The sequence below is a fragment of the Phocoena sinus genome, chromosome 1 (genome assembly GCF_008692025.1).
Source record: "Phocoena sinus isolate mPhoSin1 chromosome 1, mPhoSin1.pri, whole genome shotgun sequence".
Taxonomy (NCBI): domain Eukaryota; kingdom Metazoa; phylum Chordata; class Mammalia; order Artiodactyla; family Phocoenidae; genus Phocoena; species Phocoena sinus.
Genome location: NC_045763.1, coordinates 41,810,834 through 41,833,123, shown reverse-complemented (window position 1 = coordinate 41,833,123; position 22,290 = coordinate 41,810,834). Strand labels below are relative to the sequence as shown.

Genomic DNA, 22,290 nt, shown 5'->3' with positions numbered 1-22,290 from the left:
CGTTTGTGATGAGAAATTCTATTAGCAGCCACAGGAGTTAGGGTAATTACCCTAATTAGCTGCATCCACTTAGTGTAAATGGCGCCTTGTTTCACCAGACATCCAACTACAAAACAAGGGCCAAGCAGAAAACCAAACTTATAAATCAGCAAGAAATTGAAGTAGGTGGAAAGAGAGTCACTCAGAGAACATGGCCCTGACCTCAGCAAGAAAAACAATGATTCTCAAATCACAGACACCGTGGTAAGTCTGAAAGTCGTCCACCTCCTGTGTTAGGTCAGGTTATTTATTAGCGAAGCAGAAGGAACACACTTTGGAGTCAAACCATAGCTCCAGAACTTATTAGCTATGGCCTTGGATAAATTACTTAAACTCTCTGAACTTATTTCATAAACACAAAGGGGGTACTAACTTTACCCCCCAGAGTAGTCCTGACTATTCTATTCATTATCCCTTGAAGATATCTCTGAAACTTGGCTCAGCTGTGTACTGGTCTGTGTACACAGACTACAATGTACTCTCTACCAAGTTCAAGGCTTGCTCCTATTTGACACCTGCTCTGAGAACCCCAGCCCACAGTGATCTTTTTATCCTCTGAACACCCATAGCTGATGTTTTCTTCTTCTTTTCAGCAGAGGCAGGTAAGGGAATAGAAAGACCATAGGTTTTGCACTCTCCAGCTAACTGACTCTAAGCCTTGGCTTTCTTATCTGTAAAATGGGGACAATACCATTGACTGTGCATAACTGGTACAAAGCTTCAATGAGATGACATATACGGTGTGCCTAGCACTGTAGCTGACACACAGTGGGCAAACCTCCAACTTCATTGTTCTGTTATGAATCCTTTTGTGCTATCTTTCCAGTGAAATTAACAGCTAGGGTCAGGAAAGGTGAGTTTGGGCTTTGGTGAAAAACAAAACAACCCCCCCCACCCCCCCACCCCCACACAAAACAGCAAGGTGGCACCACTTTTCTGCATCATAAGCAGGCTCCCAGCCCCTCCCAGACCTGCAGGCTTCTGTAGGGTCCTGTGATTTGTCCTGGCCTCCCCCACTCATTGGCCCTGCTAGCAGCAACATGTGGGCACAAACAATGTCTTACCCTTTTTAGCTTCCTCACAGAACCTGATACAGAATTTAAGAGAAGAGAAGGAAAGTAAATAACATTTATTTGGCCTGAGGGAGCAGACACTAAATAAATATAATTGGCCGATTGAAAATGTTTTACAAATGTAAAAGCCTTATACAAATATATAGCCTCCATCTGAATTTTATCTTCTTTCCAAACTAGAAATATCTTCTCCCATCAAAGTTCAATTTGGGGCCGTAGAAAAAACAAAAAGGCAACTTAAAAAGATCTTTAGTTCTAACAAGGAATAAAAGACAGATAACAGAGTTCATCAATTAAGAGCAGTAAGGGAAATGTGGAATGGGGGCAGGGTGGAGGCAGAGTGAAAAAAGAAATCACCACTACCACAGCTCACAGAAGACAAGAAAAAAATGAATTTCCCATTAACACATTTCAGAAAGCACTTTCCTCCTACCCTGAAGCTGACGAATTACATTTTTAGATAATGTGTGGAAATTTCAGTTTGACATTACCTTCCTGCGTAGTTCCTAGTCTCAATCAAGCAGGTCATTTTACAGAGAAGGGGAAGAAAGTGAGTGAGTGTGTGTGTGGCGGGTGTGTTTATGTGTTGGGGGAAGGAGGGGTGGTTAGTGAACAAGGAATTGGTCTTATGAACCAAACAGTCAGCTAAAGTACAGAAATAGAAAATCCTTAAAATACCCAGTCCTGATTCACATCCTAGGTAAAAATCCTCTGAGACATCTCTCTTGGGATGTGAGAATATTTTCCTACGGGTTATCTGAGTTCAGAAGCAGGGCAGAACCCTCTGATTTGGAAGGGAAGATGAAGGGAAAGATAGCCAGGGGGCAAAAGGAAACCATACCTGGTCTATAATCCTGTCTATTGCCGTCCTGGGGAAAGAAATGTGTCCAAAGAAAAAGACTGTGCCTGCACAAACTCTAAACCTCACAGCTACACTCAATTGCCAACCTGTCCTAATTAGAAAGGATGGGAGGTCTCTGATTGCCCTTGATGGGTGTGTAAGAGGCACAGTGATTATATGGCTTACTGTCTGCACTTAACGTTCTGACATTCTCTAAGTTCCCCTTAATAAAGCAGACCCCTATTCTCCTGTTCTGTAACTGCATTAGTTTCCCAAATCTTCTCCATACCTAAACATTTTCCATTCACCTCCAGTAATAATCAACCCCCTCCCCAAGTCAACAATTCAAAATTCTTTTATTCTTCTTTGTGGACTACGTACAAAATGACTGCAGGGAGGTGATAAATAAAATAGCAGATGCAAATCTGCCTGATTTTCCTCTGAATTCAAGAGGCACATTGTACTGTACCAAGTACATTTTCAAAATCAGCAGCAAAATATGCTGATAAATGCTACTATTTCCTCTACTCTTCCCATCGTTAACGAATATCCCTCTGATATGCATGTAGAAAAGTTCATTTAGCTAATCAATATCTTGGGATTTTCTTGGATATGCATAATTGAGGCCGGGTTTTAAGTATGCTTAAACTTAAGGCAGCATCCATTTCAATACGGTGCTTGCAAGATAAAGAAAAGGAGAACACAGTGAGGGGTATTTTGTGAAGAGAGGATCTGAAGGTAAAAACCACTCCAAGTCTATGCTTCCTTGTTCAGGTAAGCAGCAACCTGCTTAATTTAAAAACACTGGCATTAGTGAGAGAGTGGCATGGACATATATACACTACCACATGTAAAATAGATAGCTAGTGGGAAGCAGCCGCATAGCACAGGGAGATCAGCTGGGTGCTTTGTGACCACCTAGAGGGGTGGGATAGGGAGGGTGGGAGGGAGGCTCAAGAGGGAGGAGATATGGGGATATATGTATACGTACAGCTGATTCACTTTGTTATAAAGCAGAAACTAACACACCATTGTAAAGCAATTATACTCCAGTAAACGTGTGAAAAAAAAAAAAGGAAAAAAGGGGAAAAGCACTGGCATTTATTTAATTCAATGCATAGCATGCTATTTTCCAAAACAAAAGATTTTGAATTCTAATTATATTTTCCCTGTACTAAAAGTTTTCATTCCCTAGGCAATATAAGCTGAATTGATTTGTATAGGGGAGATGCCAGTTTAGTATCTTCAGGGAAACTGCCAGAGATAAACTATAATGGGATAACTCACAATTAGTCAGACAGCCAAGAGTTCGAGTCCCAGCTCCCCTACTTGGGAGCTAAGTCACCTTGGGCAAATGACTCAATTGCTCCTAAGTCCAAGTTTCTTCGACTGTAAAATGACTGTCTTGTGGATTACGTGAAACTCCATTTATTGATCTTAGCACAATGCTTAGCACATAGTAAGTACTCAGTAAACATTGGCTATGATTATGAATCTCCAAGAAGTCCCAATTTACTATTTAGATGAGCAACTATATTTAAAGCTTTTAATATAGTGCCCAGAACACACAGAAGGCACACAAAAACATACAAAAGCTGCTGCTATTATTTTTATTCATCTTTGCTGGGTGCTGTCAGAAATTATACTAATAAAACTTACCCTAGGGCTGAATTCACATTTCAGAAGTGAATTCAAAGCACTTTCATATTTTAGGATTTTTTTCAGCGCCTTTTATTGTTTACAAAGTTATCTTAGAAGCAAAACAATTAAGTTCTCAAAGTGTCCCTATTAGTCGTTCCTTGTATATGAGGTAACATGAGGTAACCCAAAACCCTCACTCTCCTCTCCCTCTTTAACCCAAGAGACTGTATCCCATGTAATGCCTCTTGGCCTTGATGCTCTAACAGACACAGCCCCCTGCCCAGCCCCCCACTGCTGTAGTCCACACTCCACATCTTACCTCCTGAGAGGGACATACAGGAATATTAGCACTTTCACAAATCCGAGAAAGAAGAGAAGTTACCCAATGTCACCGAATCAAAACTGAGATGGTTCCTTTAATTAGAGGTGTGATTCTACATACAAAGCCTGTGGCAAAGAATTCACCCTGGTGTCTCCAGTAGCGAAGCATCTTTTTTGCCTTATTCTGCTCTTTCCACTAAATGATAATATTAATTAAGCCAAAGATGTGTTATAAAGGAAGAAATGAAGCGATGGATTAGAGGTGGGGTTTAGGAAGTGTTGTCTTTGCCCGTTGGGGTGCAACTCTGTCTTGATGTTTTTGTATGCTTAGCTTCACCTGGCAATGCTGCTTCCATATAAGACTACTGCTTCCAAAGAGGCACGCCCCAGCTCTACTTCCTTTGTCCAAAGCACAGAGGAATAAAAAAGTCTTTTGTTCTTAGACTGGAATTTTAGCTCCATTCCTTTGCTTTTCTTCCCTCTACCTAAATCCTAACCCCATCTTTCAACCACCGCCGCCCCGCTCCAACTAACACAGACTTCACCCTTTCTCAGACATCCACAGCCCACATAATCTATTCCATATAGTGGTCACTCCATATATTCAGTTTTATAATCGATAGTGTTCAGTTTGGACCATGCTGTCCTCAAAACCCCTGCTTCAGAGCTCTCACTTGCCTGAAATGGATAGAAAACTCCTCTTAAAAACTGCATTGTATGGGCACATGGAGAGTGACATGAAGTAAAAGTATAAATCCTTTTTTTATCTCTATGATGCAAATAATCACACAATCTAGACCGGCAGATCAAAACTATTTGTTGTTGTACACGGATTTATTTCTGGCGATTTTTCTTTGCTAGTTTCCCCCATGCTTTCTCTATTCCTTTTGGAGAGAAGTGATAACAAGAGGGACAATTATAAAAATGCAGTTTAGCATTCCAGCTGTTCTGGCTTTAAGACATACCCTGAGCCACCTAACTCTATCCTGGTTCAGCCATATGTTTCCTCCTCTCAAATACTGATCATCTAGGAACCTGGATTCGGAAATGCAATCTCAAAGCTTGAAAAGCAAAAAGGCAACAAAAAAAAAAAAAAAAAAAGAAACGAATTCAATTATCTGCAGTCCACAGGAATAATAGAATTTTTACCAGGGGTTTGGTGTTCTTTGCCTGAGTTCCTCAGTTGCATAAATCCTTGTGGGCCACATGCCACTTTCCTTCCTCTCTAGCAGCAGAGGCTGCAGGTGGATGGAGGAGAAAAATAAAGGACACAGCTTCCAGAGCCTCCTTGTGTTCACAGCTGCACACAAAAGCGACTTGGGACACACGTCTTCTCTCCCTGGTACCTAGATTATCCTGATAAGCAGCCTTTCCCAATTGGAAAAAGAAAATCTAGTATCTCTGAGAAGATATTAACAGAGATGTCCAAAAGCACTGTGAGGGAATCTTAAACCTGGCACTTTCCATAAATTTGGGTCTCCACTGAAGACGGAGTTATATCCCCAGAGGATGATAAATATTGTTATCTTTGCCTCCCGGTATACACAGGAGTATTGTTTTTTTTTTTTTTTTTTTTTTTTTTTTTGCGGTGTGCAGGCCTCTCACTGTTGTGGCCTCTCCCGTTGCGGAGCACAGGCTATGGACGCGCAGGCTCAGCGGCCATGGCTCACGGGCCCAGCTGCTCCGCGGTATGTGGGATCTTCCTGGACTGGGGCACGAACCCGTGTCCCCTGCATCGGCAGGTGGACTCTCAACCACTGCGCCACCAGGGAAGCCCAGGAGTATTGTTTTAAGCCATGGTACATTACATGCAGAGTGCGGCCAGCAACTGCTACTCAGAGGAACCCAGTGTTTCATTGGGTTATGGGCTGAGGGTTAGCAGGGATCTTCAGGTACCACAGGCAGGGGCATCCTGCACATGCTTCCACATAAGATCACGCTTTTGGAAATTGGGGGTGAATCCCGGTTCTACCACCTGCTAATAGCTGTGCTGTCTGGGGAAGTTACTTAACCTCACTAAGCTTCCGTGTTTTCATCTAAGAAAATGGAGGCTGTTTTTAACGTTAAGTGAAATAAGGTATGTTCAGTGCCTAGCAAGTACCTGGCATAGAGTAAGTACTTGATAAATAATAGCAAGTATGTCCTCAGTACCACAACACTTAAGTCCATGCCCAAATTCAAACGGAGAATTCATTGACAACCCATAGCCAGGAGCGAAGCCAGCCTACTGGCAACACCATTAACAGTTTCTCTTTCCCTCCCTCCCTCCCTCCCTTCCTTCTTTCCCTATCTCCCCCCACCTCGCCCCCTCTCTTACTCTCTCTCTCAATATTAGAAGCCAGAACCTTCTAAGGGAATCTATTACATTCTCTTAGGGAGTGGTTTAGGCTGGGAAATCTTAATCTTGATTTCTTATCTCTTTGCCACTTCCCACCCCCCAAATCCTCCCACTGGATATTTAGAACTCCTTGTAAACTTCACAGGATCAAGATGCATTGAGATCTGTAGGAGGTGTTGGAGGAAAAGGGGGACTGGGGATGTTAAAAATCAGGGCAACAAAAATACCTATGATGTCATTTACCCTGACTTCTGAACCACTAGCAGCAGCCTTTTAACTTGGCTGGTGTGAAACCTCACCTCTCCCAGCCTGCGTTATCACTTAACCCCAAATGTAGGCCTCAGAGCGTCTTCCATCAGAGCGATCCCCACTCCTTCTCCACCTCCCTACAGCCCTATCTCTCCCTCCTTCTCTGACTTTTAGCATAGCCAATTAAACCTGAACAACGGGTGGATAGAGGAAATATGCTGCATCTATGGAATGGTACAGCAGGGACCAGTTTCACTGTTAATTTAAAATGCTAGAATTAATTAGGTAGTGTAAATGAAGAATTTAATAAGCACTCTTTACAACCACAAATTCTACTTTTATTAAACACTGCTGCCAAATGAGGGCAAATATCTCTGGTCTCTCTATATTTCCCTGCCTCATTCCCATAAGTTCTCTGCAAATAAAATTCTTTTCCCCCCTGAATTAAAAAAAATGCATAATTATAAATTTATGCCTGCATTGTATTTCTGTTTTCAATCCGTTAAGCTTCTTCTTTAAGCTCAGATGCTACTTTATGTCTCTGCTTGTGCTGGAGAGGGTGCTAAACAAACCAAAGTTGACAATTTTGGTTTTGTATACCAAATTAAAGGCTGTCTTCGAAGCTGTCACTCTTATTCAAATACACTCAGTGAACTACCAAATTAGCATTCTTTCAGTAAAGGAATCTGCTTGTTTAAACATGTGTCTTTAGAAAACAAGGAACAACACCACGAATCAGTACTTCTCAAAAATCTTACTATAGTTCTAAAGGAACTCTTTTGAAAAGGTAATTAATAACGTTCACTAATATAGCTGGCAGAGTCCCTATTTAGAAGGTAAGGCTACACCAAAAATACATTTTCTATACAGGAGTGGGAGGGAGAATCATATGGTTAACTGGTTTTAATTTGGTTTGAATTATCATCCTATTATATAAAGATTCTTCAAGAATCTAAACATTGGCTTTCTGAGAGCATAGGCAGTTCTGTCAAAGGATGGATGATCCAGGGCCCTGGGATAAGAACACCAAAGCCCTGGCCCATCTGGAGACCTTGATAAAATTTCTCTGTTCTAGCTATTCTCCTTGAAACATACTAACTGTACCTATAATAATAACACGCTCCCCCATTACTGAGAGACTGCTACGCAATAGGTATTGTGCTAGGCAGTATATATCCAGTCTCTCATTTAATCCTCACAATAAGCCCTTTGAGATAAGTATTCTTTTCCAATTTTACAGAAGAGGAAATTATGTTTAGAGGGTTACGTGACTTATATTTTTGACAGTTATTTTAGTTTTATGATTTTGCAAAATAATATAAATGGACAGATTAACAAGTGAATTAGAAGAAATGGAGAATATATATAGCTACATGCACATAAATACACTGGATTCTCTGATTTAAAAATCAAGATCATGTATCTCTGTATTTTAGAGTTTCCTTTTTCCTATATAGGCCAGCTGCTCTTCAATTAAACTGTCCAGAGAGAGGGAAACAAAAGTCAACCTTCCAAAATGACAAATACTCAAAGCTGAGTGTGAACAATTTTAGGACGGGAGCATCAGAGAGCAGTAGCTTCACTGCCGTCACTATGTAGTCCAGTATTTTTCTAAGAAAACATTCCCACTTCCAGAAGGATTACAAGGAAACTACCCTCATCCCCAGCCCCAAAGGATAAGAGCGTCAGTATCTGGCAAACATTAAGTCCTCAATAAATGGCTGTCAGTTAGAAAAAAATCAGAACCTAAAACTTTCAAGTATTGAAGCATAGGGTATTGTTTCAATTTCAAGTAAAAAGTCTCTGACTTCTCAGAGAGTATCTTCACAACAAACAAATAAATAAGATAAAATACCTTCATCAAGCATCTCCCTCCTACTACAGGGTAGTTTTATTCCAGAATCATCTGCTATCCTTGGGGCCTATTTCTCCCAGGGACAATGGGCAGTTGTGACCACAATGGCCCCCTTTAAAAGACAGTTTCAGATACATGGAAATACATTGGACACACGCAAACCAAATGTTTGAGAGGAAAGGGATAAATAGATAAAAACTAGTATAGGGAGGGCAGAGGGCAGAACTGAGAACTAAAGAACAAAGGGTAGGGGTGGCTGATTAAGAATAAAAGAGGACACAGCCAAAGGATTATTTCACATAAACCAAAGCTGAGGAGGCTCCAAAATCTTTATCTGCTTCCCAGTCCTACCAATTTGCAATATGGTTTCATGTAGTATACATACGCATATGAGTTTATGACTGTGTACCCACGCTGACCTTGAATGCAGGATACACGCTGCAGACACTCAAAAGGCATCACCACACATATGCATTTCTGCTAAGATCTGCACATCTAATGGAACAACGCAGCTGTGAATCCCAAGCCTAGAATATCGAAGAAGAGCATACCTGTAATTTTGTCTCTCACGAGTTTGCAGGATTCTATTTCACCAATGCTCCCAAAGAGACTCCTGAATTCCTCTTGGGTCATATTCTGGGGTAAATAGTTGACTATGAGGTTGGTTTTGCTGTCATCTGTGGCTGCCCCTGTCTGCATGGGAGAAGGACAGTTTCTATTGTTGCTGGAGGGTCCATTGCTTGTATTGGATGTCGGGCCATTTGACACCTGAGGCTCCATGGTGCTAATTATCTAAATAAAAATAAAAATAGTAAGCCTTTTGATATCTCAAAGACACAGAGTCTCTTTCAAGATTTTATTTTATTTTTTGTAAAGAAAGAGAACAAGATAAAGCAGGATGGAGCAAAAGAGATGGGGTTGTGAACACAGCCGATTTAGAAACATGTTTTTAACCAAAATGTTAAACTCCCCTTGTTATTTTTAGGCCAGCCCCACCCCCCACCCGCACCCGTAGATTTTGAGCACAGACTAGAATGCAGTGGGAACTCTCCCATTATTTTGTTAATGAAAAGCTAATTCCTGTTTTCATTACACAATCACTCTCAGAGATGTATACTTAAGCCACACCGAATTATAATTAAAATGTAAAGTAATAATCATGATTAAAATTATAGTTCCATTAAAGCTGAAAAAGCTAAATATAGAGGGCTATGCTCACAAGTTTAAATACAGTACCTGTTTATTAACTGTCTCATAAAGTAAAATGACATTAAATTAAGTGGGGTTGTTCCATATGGGAAGGGTTTAGATTTTCACTGATACTTAATACTGATCAAACTTCAGATTTCATAAAGGCATGCTGGGGAGCTACAAAGTTATCTAATAATTTTTCTCCCCAGTGCCTCTGTTACTATTTCTCCTGGACCTCAAATAAAATTAAAAACATGAAGGAAAAGTTCTCTCTAGGTCTCCACTTTAAGTCTAGCACAGCTCCAGGCTGTCCTCTCACACATTACTTAAAAAGGCCTTTCACTGTATCTAAACAGTTAATAAAACAAATATTCCCACGAATGTGTGAACTGTTTGAGGCAGCATGCATGGAACTAAAAGAGATAAGTCTCTGCCCACAAGGGGCTTACAGTCCACAGAGGACACAGAAGGCACATGGCTACAGTAGGACAATGGGCCTGTAACAGAGGAGCAATTAAACCTGCTTAAAGGATAGGGGCATTCAGGAAAGTCCCAAGAAGATACTGATAGAATAAGGTTTCACATGAAAAATGGGTTTAAGTTCATGGAGCCAGGTCCTAAAGATGCCTTGTATATAGGATGACAAACATGGAGAATCACAAAACTACAGAGCCAGAAGGCACTTCAGGGAATAAAATTCAGTTCAAAACTCTCATGTTTGAGATGAATTCCAGAGACATCCAGCGACTTCTCTGTCATCACAGGAAAGTGGGGCAGAGTCTGGGCCTGCACCCAGTTTTCCTGGCCCCAAATGCAGCTCATCAGTCCCACTTTTCCATTCTATCCTAGCACCATCCCTTACTCATCCTTCATGGTGTGGTTTCTGTCTTACGTGAAATTGACCATCACCTCCTTGGAAATGGAATCATGCTCTGCCATTCCCTAGCTGTGTGACCTTGGGTTAGGGGTTCAAATTCTGGGAGCCTTAGTTTTCCTCATTTGAAAGAGGAGAACAATGCCACCTGCCTTGCAAGGTGGTAAGAAGGATCTGGTGACAGGATGTATGTAAAGTGCCTGAATAGCTGTGGGAACATAACCACAATCATTGATATTTATTGAAGTCATTCTGCCAATCACCTGATGTGACTTCTCTCACTGACTCCCCACAAGAAAGCAGTGAGCCATATTCTAATATCCCCTACATTTTATAGACAAGGAAACCAAAGCTTAGCAGATACCTGATTACTAGTAGCTTCCATTACTACCATTTGGCTGCTCAAAGAATTTGGGGGAGATAAGCATGTTTATCTAATATACATGTAGCAAAATGTACAAATCTTAAGGGTACAACTCAAAGAATGTTTACAAAGTAAACACCACTCACACCTAAGTAACCACCTTTCAGATCACAATACAGAACATGACCAGCATTCCAGAAGCCTTTCTTGTGTCCTCACCCCTGTTATTCATACCACCTCCAAAGGTAACCACTACTCTTGACTTCTAATCCATAGATTTGTTTTATCTGTTTTTGAATTTTACATACATGGAATCACACAATACATACCCTTTTATGTCTTTTCACACATTATGTCTGGGTGTCATCCATGTTGTGAGGTGTAGTGGTAGGCTGCTCTTCTCCACTTGCTGTAGAGAATTCCATTGTATGAAAATATCACGTTTTATTTATCTCTTCTACTTTGATGAACATTTGGGTTGTTTCTAGTTTTTAACTATTGTAGATAATGCCGATATGGGCATTATATACATGTCTTTTGGTGTACACACACACACCACATTTCTGTTGGGAATATTCCTGGAAGTCTATTTTTTGGGTCATAGGGTGTATTCTGCTTTAGTACATACTGTCAATAGTTTTCCTAAGTAGATGTACCAGTTGAAAGTTCTAGTTTCTGTTCATCCTCACCAACCTTCAGAGACCATTTTTTGCTTTTGTTTTGTTCTGTTTTTTGCTTATTTACTCATCTGAAACATAGTGGTAGTAAAAAGGGAATGAGTTTTTAGCCAAGGGAAGAGCTGACTTAAAATTCTAGTTCTATTACTTATTAGCTCTGTGATCTCAGGCAGGTTATTTCAATACTCTTAAGCCTCAGTTTCCTCTTTGTAAACTGGAATAAAGCCTACTGTGCAAGGTTATTTATATGTATAAGTTGCCTAGAACATAATGTGGCTAGAAGCATCATAAGTATTATTCCTCATCATGCCCTACATAGGTGAGCCTTACTGTAATCATTTCTTCTTCTGATAATCACAAATGGGATATGAAACCAAAAGAAAAAAAAAAAGTCTCAAGAGGAGTCATGGAAATAAGGCAGATTGAGGAAGGTGGGAAGCTTCTAAGATTCTTTGCCATCATGTAGGTAACTTAAGTGGCTCCACTTAAATCATCACAACTTTCTTGGCTTCAGGTCAGCTGTGGGATTGCGTTAGGCTGGTCCAAACCGCAAGGAGAAAGCAAAGGGTTCCTGAGAGGAATCGTAAATCAAGCTCTCCTCAACACTGATAGAAAATGCACCCAGTAAATCCTATTCAGCTGCTCTGCCCTTGAGGCAAGGGCCCAGGAAAGAATGAGGGCGACGTGCCCAGGGGAGGGGTCACGCTAATGGAGATGCTGTTACGGAGCATCACTGAAACTGCTGGCTGTGAGGCAGGTTTCTGCTCTGCCAAGCCGTCGGCCTCCTGGGTCTGTGCAGTGCCTCCGTTTGCTGTGTCGTCTCACTGCTTCACTGAGTCAGGTGTCCAGGCAACAAACACAAGAAGCACTGCCAACTCAATAAGGAACTTAAAAAACAGAATTTATGGGCTTCCCTGGTGGCGCAGTGGTTGAGTCCGCCTGCCGATGCGGGGCACACGGGTTCGTGCCCCGGTCCGGGAAGATCCCACATGCCGCGGAGTGGCTGGGTCCGTGAGCCATGGCCGCTGAGCCTGCACGTCCGGAGCCTGTGCTCCGCAACGGGAGGGGCCACAACAGTGAGAGGCCCGCGTACCGCAAAAAAAAAGATCAAAACAGGATTTATCCAATTCAGGAGGCTCGGGTGGCAGAACCACAGAGCTGCCCAACTACTACATTTTGATTTAGTGGCAAAAAAGCCAGTCCCACAATCTACATAACACCTTCGCTGCTCCACTTTCTTAGGTTACCCTGCTCATTGCACAAACACCTAGAAAATATTCTGCGGCGAGGCAGCTTTGTGGGTGTTAATGATGGCATAAGAAGAATATAAGTCATACCTAAGCAGGCTGTTACCTGACAGCCGTGTTCGGCGTTTGTTCACTGGATGCTTGACTCACAGACACACGTGGCGAAAGCACTTGTCTCTGTGAACGTCTCATGGGTCTCCCTGCTCCAGAAAGGCCTAAGAAGTATCAAGTCTGCAGCAAAGAAATTTCAGTTCCCCAATCAGCTTTCTGGATCTCCTTACATCCTATGTGGATTTCCTAATTTATGTTGACTCCTGGAGCTGAGCCCCATCTGGACATCCGACAACCTGAACTGGGCCCAAACCTCTGACAAGGAATCATGAGATACAGTGTTCGGTACTGAGGTACCTCAACCAAACAAACCTATAAATTAGGTCAAGTCATTTCTCGTCTCGTGGAGATGGAGCTCTCTTTGCTCTGCACACACACTACACAGTTATCCTTTTGTGGACTCAGAAGGAACTGAGGAAAATACACATATGCACACACACAGAGTTTTCTCAGTAAAAACGTACAGCTTCAAAGCTGAGAAACATTTGCAAATGTGTTAATACACATCATGTAATAAGACCCCTTGCTGGTCTTAATGACGCATCCCAGGATGCAAGACAGGCTTAAAAAAAGAATCAGAAATGTAAAATGTCAGAATCAAATCTGATACACAAGTGAACCAAGAGCATTTTAAAACATTACTTGGAAAATAAGAAAGTTGCCAAGATGTAAATATATTGAATGCAAGAATATGAAACTGTGGCACTTTAACGTTACGTGATAGATCTTAAAGAGAGGACACTTATAATCTCTACTTGGGAAACAGACCAGAGGTAAACATGTCTATTAGTGGGAAGCACATCTTTCAATAAATTCAGAGGCCGGCTCGGCAAAATCAGAAAGCTTGCTTCCCTACTCTAAGGCCTTTGATATTCTAACAGCACAACTGTCATTGCAAATAAATATATCAGTTACTCAAGTGTGCCTATGGACTTTAATGAAGGATTCTGTGTGGGTCTCACAGCCAACTTCGTAGCTGATCAGGTTCCAAACCCCTGACTTGCCTTCCTTCCCTCCTCTGAATGGCAATTAAGAGCAGAATTAGAGTCAGCATCCAGGATAGAGCATTGAGGAGGTTCAGTTGACTTCAAACTCTAATGGTTGTACAAAGCACTGCATTAAATCTTTTATGTTCCCGTGATATATTTTAAGAAACATTATACAGGCAGAAAATTTCAGGGGTAAACTATTAGAGCAGTGCACAACAATGTAGGCACTCAAATCCTGTCATTGTAAATGTTGATGGTTTGAATGACTAATTACTCACACTCAAGGCATTAACCTCACCCCTCCCACTCCCCCCCCCCCCTTTTTTTCTGCAAAATATACAACAAAAGCGAGAGGGAAGGCCTCAGGCATGCAGCTGCTGGATCATCACTCTGGGTCGTTTATCTCTGCGGAGGCAGTGGGGGTAAGAAGCAGAGGCTGGGCGCCAGGCTTCTTTCTTTCTCAGGATATTCTTGAAAATAAGAGCCAACCCTCTCTGTCCTTCACGGCATCTCTGTCACCACAATTCTGGGTCCTTCCCAATGGTCCTAAATTAACTGTTCAATCACATCTTTTGTTATTGTCCGCCCAAGGTATCTGTTACACTACTTCCTGGACATGCCCGGTTATATGCATTAAAAAAGGGTTCATTTCCACAATGGCTAGATCTGGGAATGTTAGATGAACGGAGATGGAGCCCTGGAGTGCCAGGCACTGTGCTAGGTCCTGGGGATACACAGACAACAAAGACAAGGAGCTGGCCCTCACTGAGTTCACAGTGTGGATGCAGGACAGACATCAGAGAACATTAGGGACCACCAAGCCCAACCCTGTAACTTTAATGAGGAAACTGAGGACCAGAAAGGGGAAGTGACTTGCACAGGTCACAGTGCTAGTTAGAGACAGAGCTAGGACTTAAGCCTAGGCCTGCAGGCTACGTCACTTGAGTGTTCTTGTGACAAAGCAGACATGGCCGCTTAGATGAGAGTTTACTTCTACTTTTTTTTCGGGGAGGGTGTGAAGGTGGCCATATCACAGAAATGCACTTGAATATAGGTGTGGAGACATGTCTACCTCCTTACTTTTCTGAGTAGAGTACTTTAAACAGTTCACAAAGAATGGCGACCTGAACTCTGAGCTCCATCGTACAGAGACCACATCTGTTTTGTTTATAATAGTATCTCCTGCATGTAGGACAGGGCCTGAGAATTGGTAGGTTCTGCATAAAGAACTACTGAATGAATGAAAGTCCTTGAAAGTCCAATAGTTTGCTAGATCCCTCTTAACAACCCTGTGAAGTACAAGCCAATAATTTTATTAATGTCATCTCCATCTTACATATAACAAGAGGACAGAATACTTATTGAGTTGCTATTATATGCCAGGCATACACTTAGATATTATTTCAAATGCAGATTCTAAGAGGCATTCATTCAAGCAGTAGGGCTGAAGCTTTGGCTGACATGGACCCTGTAGAGCAGCCGGTGAATGCCTTTGCTCTTTCTCCTCAGAAAAATATATATGCACATAACATTTTAGGTACACTAAAGCCAATCCTTTGTCTCAGACTGAAATCTCCCAATTGATTCTAAGAGTAGCAATATAATCAAAGGGCAAAAACTTGCCTTCCGTCCCCTATCACTCTTTTCATGTAATTTCTTGCCCTCAGAATTCATTCGTTCATTAAGACAAATATTTATTGCTGAAGGGTCCACATGTCAGAGGAGAGAGCAAGCACATCCTGTGGCCAGAAAGTCCTTTAAGTATATTAAGCGAGACCCATTCTAAAATTCTAGAAAGTACGTAAGGCCTCCTTTAATATTTCTTCCATCGGCTCATGAATCTCTTACAGCTCCCTCTGTCCCCCACTCTTCACAAGGCTTTCATGTGCTCAGGCTTGCGGGGGGGTCAGGTAAGCGTTATAGGGCTGGTCCTGTTCCTCACAGCTGAGGACATCACTATTCCAGACCCCACGTTGGCACAGCAGGGGTCCTACCATAGCCCTCACACCAATCCTGTCAGCCACACCACCATGGTTTTGCTCCAGTATTTTCCACAGAAATGGCACTCTGACAATAAATTGTATGGTCTTGCATTTACGTACCTCAACCTAGTTGACACTTTCAGTATTTACTTCACAAGGCAAATAGAAGGTTACAACTTTATATTAGAGGAACCTGTGTCAATGTAGAACTCACTACTGACATTCATCATCTGAGAGCCCAGTGCAGGGCCCTTGTACTCCCATCACACCACTCTCAGCTGTCCTCAACTTCTGATTTTCTTGGGGGGTGGGGCGGTGACCTCGATACTCCATCATCAGTCAAAAGGATCAAGAGAAAAGAACCTAAGAAGGTCACAGGAATGTGATGTTTCTTTAACAAATACTCTCCCTTCTACTTTCAGCACCCTCTAAATGTCAAACTAGAAAGATGCTAAAGGAATGTACTAATTGCAAACTTGCTTCAGGTGTGTACATCTGCGATCCACATATGTATTTTATTAAATATTTTAATGAGTATTTAAAGGTGTTTCCTTTTACCATGCTGGAAGGACTTTTGAAAATTTATGTATAAAGGCTAAGCCTTATGTAATAGAACAAGTGCTCCCAAGAGCATGAAGAATAATGTTTACCAAGGGCAGTCACTGAATCGAACCATTAAAGAAATAGATTTAAATTATTCATGAGAACAAAAATAAAAGTCCTAATTCTCTTTGTAGGCATTTCCCACTTGACCCTTATAAAATTCTGACATGCACTATGTTAGACTCTGGTAGAGCAGCCCAGACTACTGCATCTCACCCACTTTTCAAAAGCCTGAAAAACAAATCCCCAAAGTTAGAAAATTACACAGCAGGCTCTGTGTTCCTGAAGACAGATATTATTTTTAGGAATAATATCTCACTTCTCTTCTTGCTCCTTGAAAGATACTAAAAATGTCCTTACACGCCCCCCCCCCCAATTTGATATTTCTTTAAAGTTTTGTCCATCAGCTCATAAACTCCATGCTGTCTCCTCCTTTTCAAGAGGTTTTAATTTGCTCAAGTCCCTTCAGATTAATTTTTTTTTTAACGTAACATTTTCCTGGTTATGATTCAACTGGGAAGGAGATACGTTATTAATGGGGCCCATGAGGAGGGGCTGAGATCTATGATGTGATCACTCTAGGAAAAGGGAACTTGGGAATATATACCCACCCCCAACCAAATTATATGTGATGACTCACAAAGACCCCTGGACCAGGGGAATCTGGCTGAACACTGCACTCAGGTCCCCCAAAACCATTTGTACCAAGTTTCTGTAGATTCTGCTAGACGGGAACTAGAAAACTCTAGAAAAAAAAAATTTAATTCCAACGGAGGAAAACATGCTGACAGTTTAATAATGCCTTTGGGCAGATGTACAAATAACCCGAAAGACCTATTTACTCTAGGAAGTTATGTGGTAATAAATTCTCAGCATATCTTTAAAACAAGTGTTTTCAATTCAAGACAAGTTTATTGAATGCTATTATAGACCAAGGCATTGTTTGAGGAATTGGGGAAAGAAAAATAATTTGATCCCTGCCCTTAGAGGGTTCAAGGTGAGAGGATGGGAAAGGAGGGGAGGTAAACAAATAATTAAAATCAATCATATACACCCCTTTCTTTTAAGCAATTCCCTTCAGACTTTGTCTAACAATGCCCCACCCCCTCACCAAAAGCACGCAAATGAAATTACACATAGCCTAGTCATACGCCATTCTGACACTGAACTGACAGTCCTGTTTCTGGTCTAAATGCGTACGTCCTAAACAAGTGACTATGTGTAACAATGAGGTAAACTTGAGGCATTACTCCTTTGAAACAGCAGCTTCTTCACCGGAGATGAACACCAGGCATGGCAAAAGTATTCTCAGTGCTGACAGTCAGGGCTTTTTGAAAGAATCAGCCGCCACTGGAGAGAATAAGAGGCATTAATACTTAAAATAGCAGGGCCAGCATTTAATGAAAAGCATAATCAAAATTTAATGTCTTTTAGGCATTATTCTCAAATTCACAGAAATCCAAGTTTTTAATCTTCTTCCCCAGACACATCACATACATTTCTCCTCCTAAATAAATACTGGCCTCCTTTACATCTTATAGTGTTTCTTTAAGGCTTCAGTTTGGTCCTAAAATGATTTCCTGGTGTGCCCATCTGGGGCAGTCCTGGTACAACCCCTGAGTATTTGGTTTTTAACAGACTTTTACAGAAAGCTCTCCAGAGCTGAGGGATGGCTTGATCATCCAGTTCATTATAAAGACAGGGAAACCTTCAAACGACACCCACCCCCACGGCCCTATTTAGTCTTCTTTTCCAAAATGGCCAATAAGTAAATACAATCCCAAACTTTCAATAGGATTTCTTCATTAAAGGCATATTTGAAAAAGACAAATGTTTTCATTTTAATATAAATGCAATTTCGTGGGCAAGCGCTCAGGCTTCCTGCAAAAATATCAGCTCTAATAAAAAAATCAACTGGAAAACAACTCCTTTCCCATTCTACTCCCTAAGCCCCCAAACTCTGAATGTTTAATGTAGACAAAATAACCAAAATGCCTAATATTAAGCTATGGGCTCCTGTTGGGATGGGAACCAGTTGGGATGGAATATATGTTATCTTCATCTTCCATACAAAGAACATTAATGAGTCACTTGTAAAACTTTCCACAGACTAAATCTGACTTATCTTCTGATTAAACGCATAAACAGTAGCCAGTGGCACAATTCATGTAAACATAAGTACTGTATATTTATAAAATGCCTGGCTAGTGGCTCAGAGTATGAGCAAACTCACCAAGATTCAGCTGTAAAAAGCCACATGTTCTTCTGTATCTATATCATGATTTAAAGCATTGGGTCACTTCTCTGAATTTAAGTTTTGTGCACACTCAGATTGAATTCTTCAGATATCTACTTAAAATATTTTTTATTTTGAAAATTAACCTTGTTTTCTTAACACAGCTGGGGTAGAGACAAGGAGGAGAGCAGAGGGGAGTGGAGGGAGTTAGTATCTAGAAAAATCTGCACAGAGCAACCTTCTCTTTGTTAAGAGGAATTGTATAATGCCAACAGCCCTTCTAATTCGAAGGAGAGAGATTATCTGGGGACATTCTGAAGCCAAAGTTACTGAGAGAAACAAAAAGGTTCTCAGCACCTCAGTGCATGTATAAGTGGCCGATGTATAAATTAGACCCATGGACGATTCACACAGCCTCATATTATATCTGTATGTTCACTAGTGAAAAGATCTTGAACAACAATCTGATAGGGTAGTTTTAAATTTGAAAATTCCTGTATCACACTTGAAATTTTATTTATAACTTCCTCCTTCACTGACTTCGTTTTCTGTTTTTGTATAAGAAAGAAACATTAGAAAAAGGGACACTCTCTGGGAAAGCAAGTGGGTGCAAGTAAAATTGGACTCTAGGAAACCAGCGTTGGTGAGAATGCAGACCTGGGCTGGGAGAAGTGTAGATGTGAATTATTTGTGGACAAAATGTTTACAGAGAACATAGATAGAAATTCAAAGTTTGCAAGTGTCAAGCTTTGAAGGGCAGTGAAATAGTCTCTCTCTCATCATTATTGGTGGAAATAAATATAAATTGGCACAACCTTTCTGAACCTCATGTTCATATTCTTGGACCGATGATCCATTCTGAAGCTCAGAAAAGAATCCAGAATTCTGTAGACCAAAAGTATGCACAACAAGGTATATTAAGAAAAGTGTACCCAGAAGTGTGAAAAAATAGAAACAACCTGAGGCCCCAAAAGAGGGGGTGACTAAGTAAGTTATCACCTATTTTATGACATGGTATTCCACAACTGTTAAAATTATGTTTATAATGGTTTTTATAACATGAGAAAATGTTTGTAATCAATGTAGAAAAAAGGTGAAATAAAAAATTGACTATGTCGGGCTTCCCTGGTGGCGCAGTGGTTGAGGGTATGCCTGCCGATGCGGGGGGCGCGGGTTTGTGCCCCAGTCCGGGAGGATCCCACGTGCCGTGGGGTGGCTGGGCCCGTGGGCCGTGGCCGCTGGGCCTGCACGTCTGGAGCCTGTGCTTCCCGGCGGGAGAGGCCACAACAGTGAGAGGCCCGCATACCGCAAAAAAAAAAAAAAAAAAAAGAAAGAAATTGACTATGTCAATTATATAAACATGCACAGAGTAGGAGGGAAAAATTAAAATGTTAATAATAAATAGTAGGATTATAGGTGATTGTTATACTTGTCTCCATCTCTATCTTCCTAGTTTTTTGGTTTTTTGTTTTACAATGAAAATATAGCACTTTTATAATCTGAAAGGAAGCTATTTTTAAAAAATAAAGAAAATATCAAATCCTTCAAACCAGTTCGGAGCCACAGTATTAAAAATGATTCCATCTCTCTAGAGACTGTCATACAGAGTGAAGTAAGTCAGAAAGAGAAAAACAAATATCGTATATTAACGCATAGATGTGGAACCTAGAAAAATGGTACAGATGAACCGGTTTGCAGGGCAGAAATAGAGACACAGATGTAGAGAACAAACGTATGGACACCAAGGGGGGGAAGTGGCGGGGTGGGGTAGTGGTGGTGTGATGAATTGGGCGATTGGGATTGACATGTATACACTGATGTGTATAAAATGGATGACTAATAAGAACCTGCTGTATAAAAAAATAAAATTCAAAAAACAAAGCAAAACAAAAATAAAAACGAACAAACAAAAAATGATTCCATCTCCTTCCCAGAGCTGTCCTGCAGGATCTCTCCTTGGCCACACTGCTTGTTTCTACATAGGAGCCCAAATGAATAAAAATCGCCTTTCTTGAAACAGTCTCTGATTTGGTCTCCCCTTCACCTACATCACTGCACATTAGTGAGGTTACAATCTAAGACTGCCTTATCGCCTGGCAGCAACCTTCATGAAGACAGCAAGGAGAGTGGATGATTTATAAGAAAACTGTTCCCTGGATCAGGGAGTGAAAAGTACTGATCTGTTCTAAAAGCTCCTGCTGACAAACTCTGATATTATGAACATTCTGCTCTTGGACAAAAGCTCCCACTTTTCTTAATTACATGGTTTGAGCAGGAGCCTGCTTTCAGGATCTGCCCAATCACACAACAGCCATTTATTTTCCCAACTGCAGCTGCCAAAATTTCCCTGATCTCTGTTCTGTGCTCCATCTTCAAGGACATCTTGTGAATGTATGACACTGTCAAGCAGCATTCCACGCCATGCTTTTTGAGTTTTTCTCTCTCTCTTTCCTGCATACGGAGATCCTCCTAATACATATTTATAAAAATCTCATGAACGAGAAGCAAGGCGGAGGCAAAAAAAAAAAAAAAAAAAAATCACAAATACCAAGTATCAGAATATTTCTATCTGCTTTGAGGCAAATAACTTTATTATGGCAATGAACCACTAATATTCTCTATTATCTGTGTGATGCGTTTACTTTTATTTTATGGATGCTGCATCCTGTAATTCTTTGGGTCCCCTCTTTGTAATATTGTAGGAAAATGGGTGACAAATCTGTAGTCTTCTATGTGTAAAGAAAGAGCATATGACCTCAGTGCAAACTTGATTTTTTTTTTAAGCACAAACCTCACCCCTGAGTTTATCTGATTTTTTAAATTCTCTTAGTTTTCCTTAATCTCAATCTCCTCATTGTTCTATTTTTAAAAATCTCCTACTGTATGCATTATGATTTGCTTCATAACAACAGAAAATTTTGGATTAGAACAGAGGATAAGTAAGTTAATATTTCTGTCTTCACAAACAATCTTTTGTCTTTATCAAAACATGCTCTTGAAATCTCACTAATTCATGTTAATTGGGCAAGAGTCAAACTGGCATTTTAAAAATTGAGAAATAATAAGCCTTTTAAAAACACACGGTAAAGTTCAAAATTATTACCTTTATAATAAAATTCAAACTGCAAAATATATAATTCTCAGATAAGACCCTTTTAGGACTAATTTAATATGTCCCTAATAATTTAGATATGACACATCCAAATTATGATACACTAAGGTTACTGAAAAGAGTTGAGTAGGGTAACCATCTCCTTTGAAATCACAGACACAAAGTAAATTTGCTTACAAACTCTTCCAACTCTTGATATATTCTTTTTATCCCAGAAATTTACCTTTTAAAAGAGTGAAAGACTAACAGATATTCAGAATCAGCTGTTGTCAAATCAGTGCAACCTAAACTTCTTTAGTTACAGGCATATTTTAAAGCAAGTTATAAGTCACAATTTACTAATGATAATATAGTGCTCCATTTGAATAGCCCCTCCCACAACTGAAGTTAACTTTTAAAAGAAGAAAAGCAGTATAAAGAAACAAAAGCCAAGCTAACTTCCTTAACACTAATGAGTTCCTTCCATGAGCCAAAAGCCATTATGTTAAATGCCAGGGATATAAAGGAAATAAAAGAGGTTCCTGCCTGCAAGGAAGTAAATAAATAA

General features: G+C 40.6%; 1 protein-coding gene across 9 annotated transcripts in view; it reads right to left on the bottom strand.

Moving 5' to 3' along the window:
• Window positions 1–22,290, bottom strand: part of ELAVL4 (ELAV like RNA binding protein 4) — a 154,857-nt gene that overhangs the window by 42,305 nt on the left and 90,262 nt on the right. For all 9 annotated transcript variants that reach the window (XM_032639156.1, XM_032639185.1, XM_032639204.1 and 6 more), the window contains exon 2: window positions 8,909–9,149. In XM_032639156.1, the coding sequence (XP_032495047.1) occupies window positions 8,909–9,149 (241 nt within the window). The remainder of the gene's footprint in view (window positions 1–8,908; window positions 9,150–22,290) is intronic.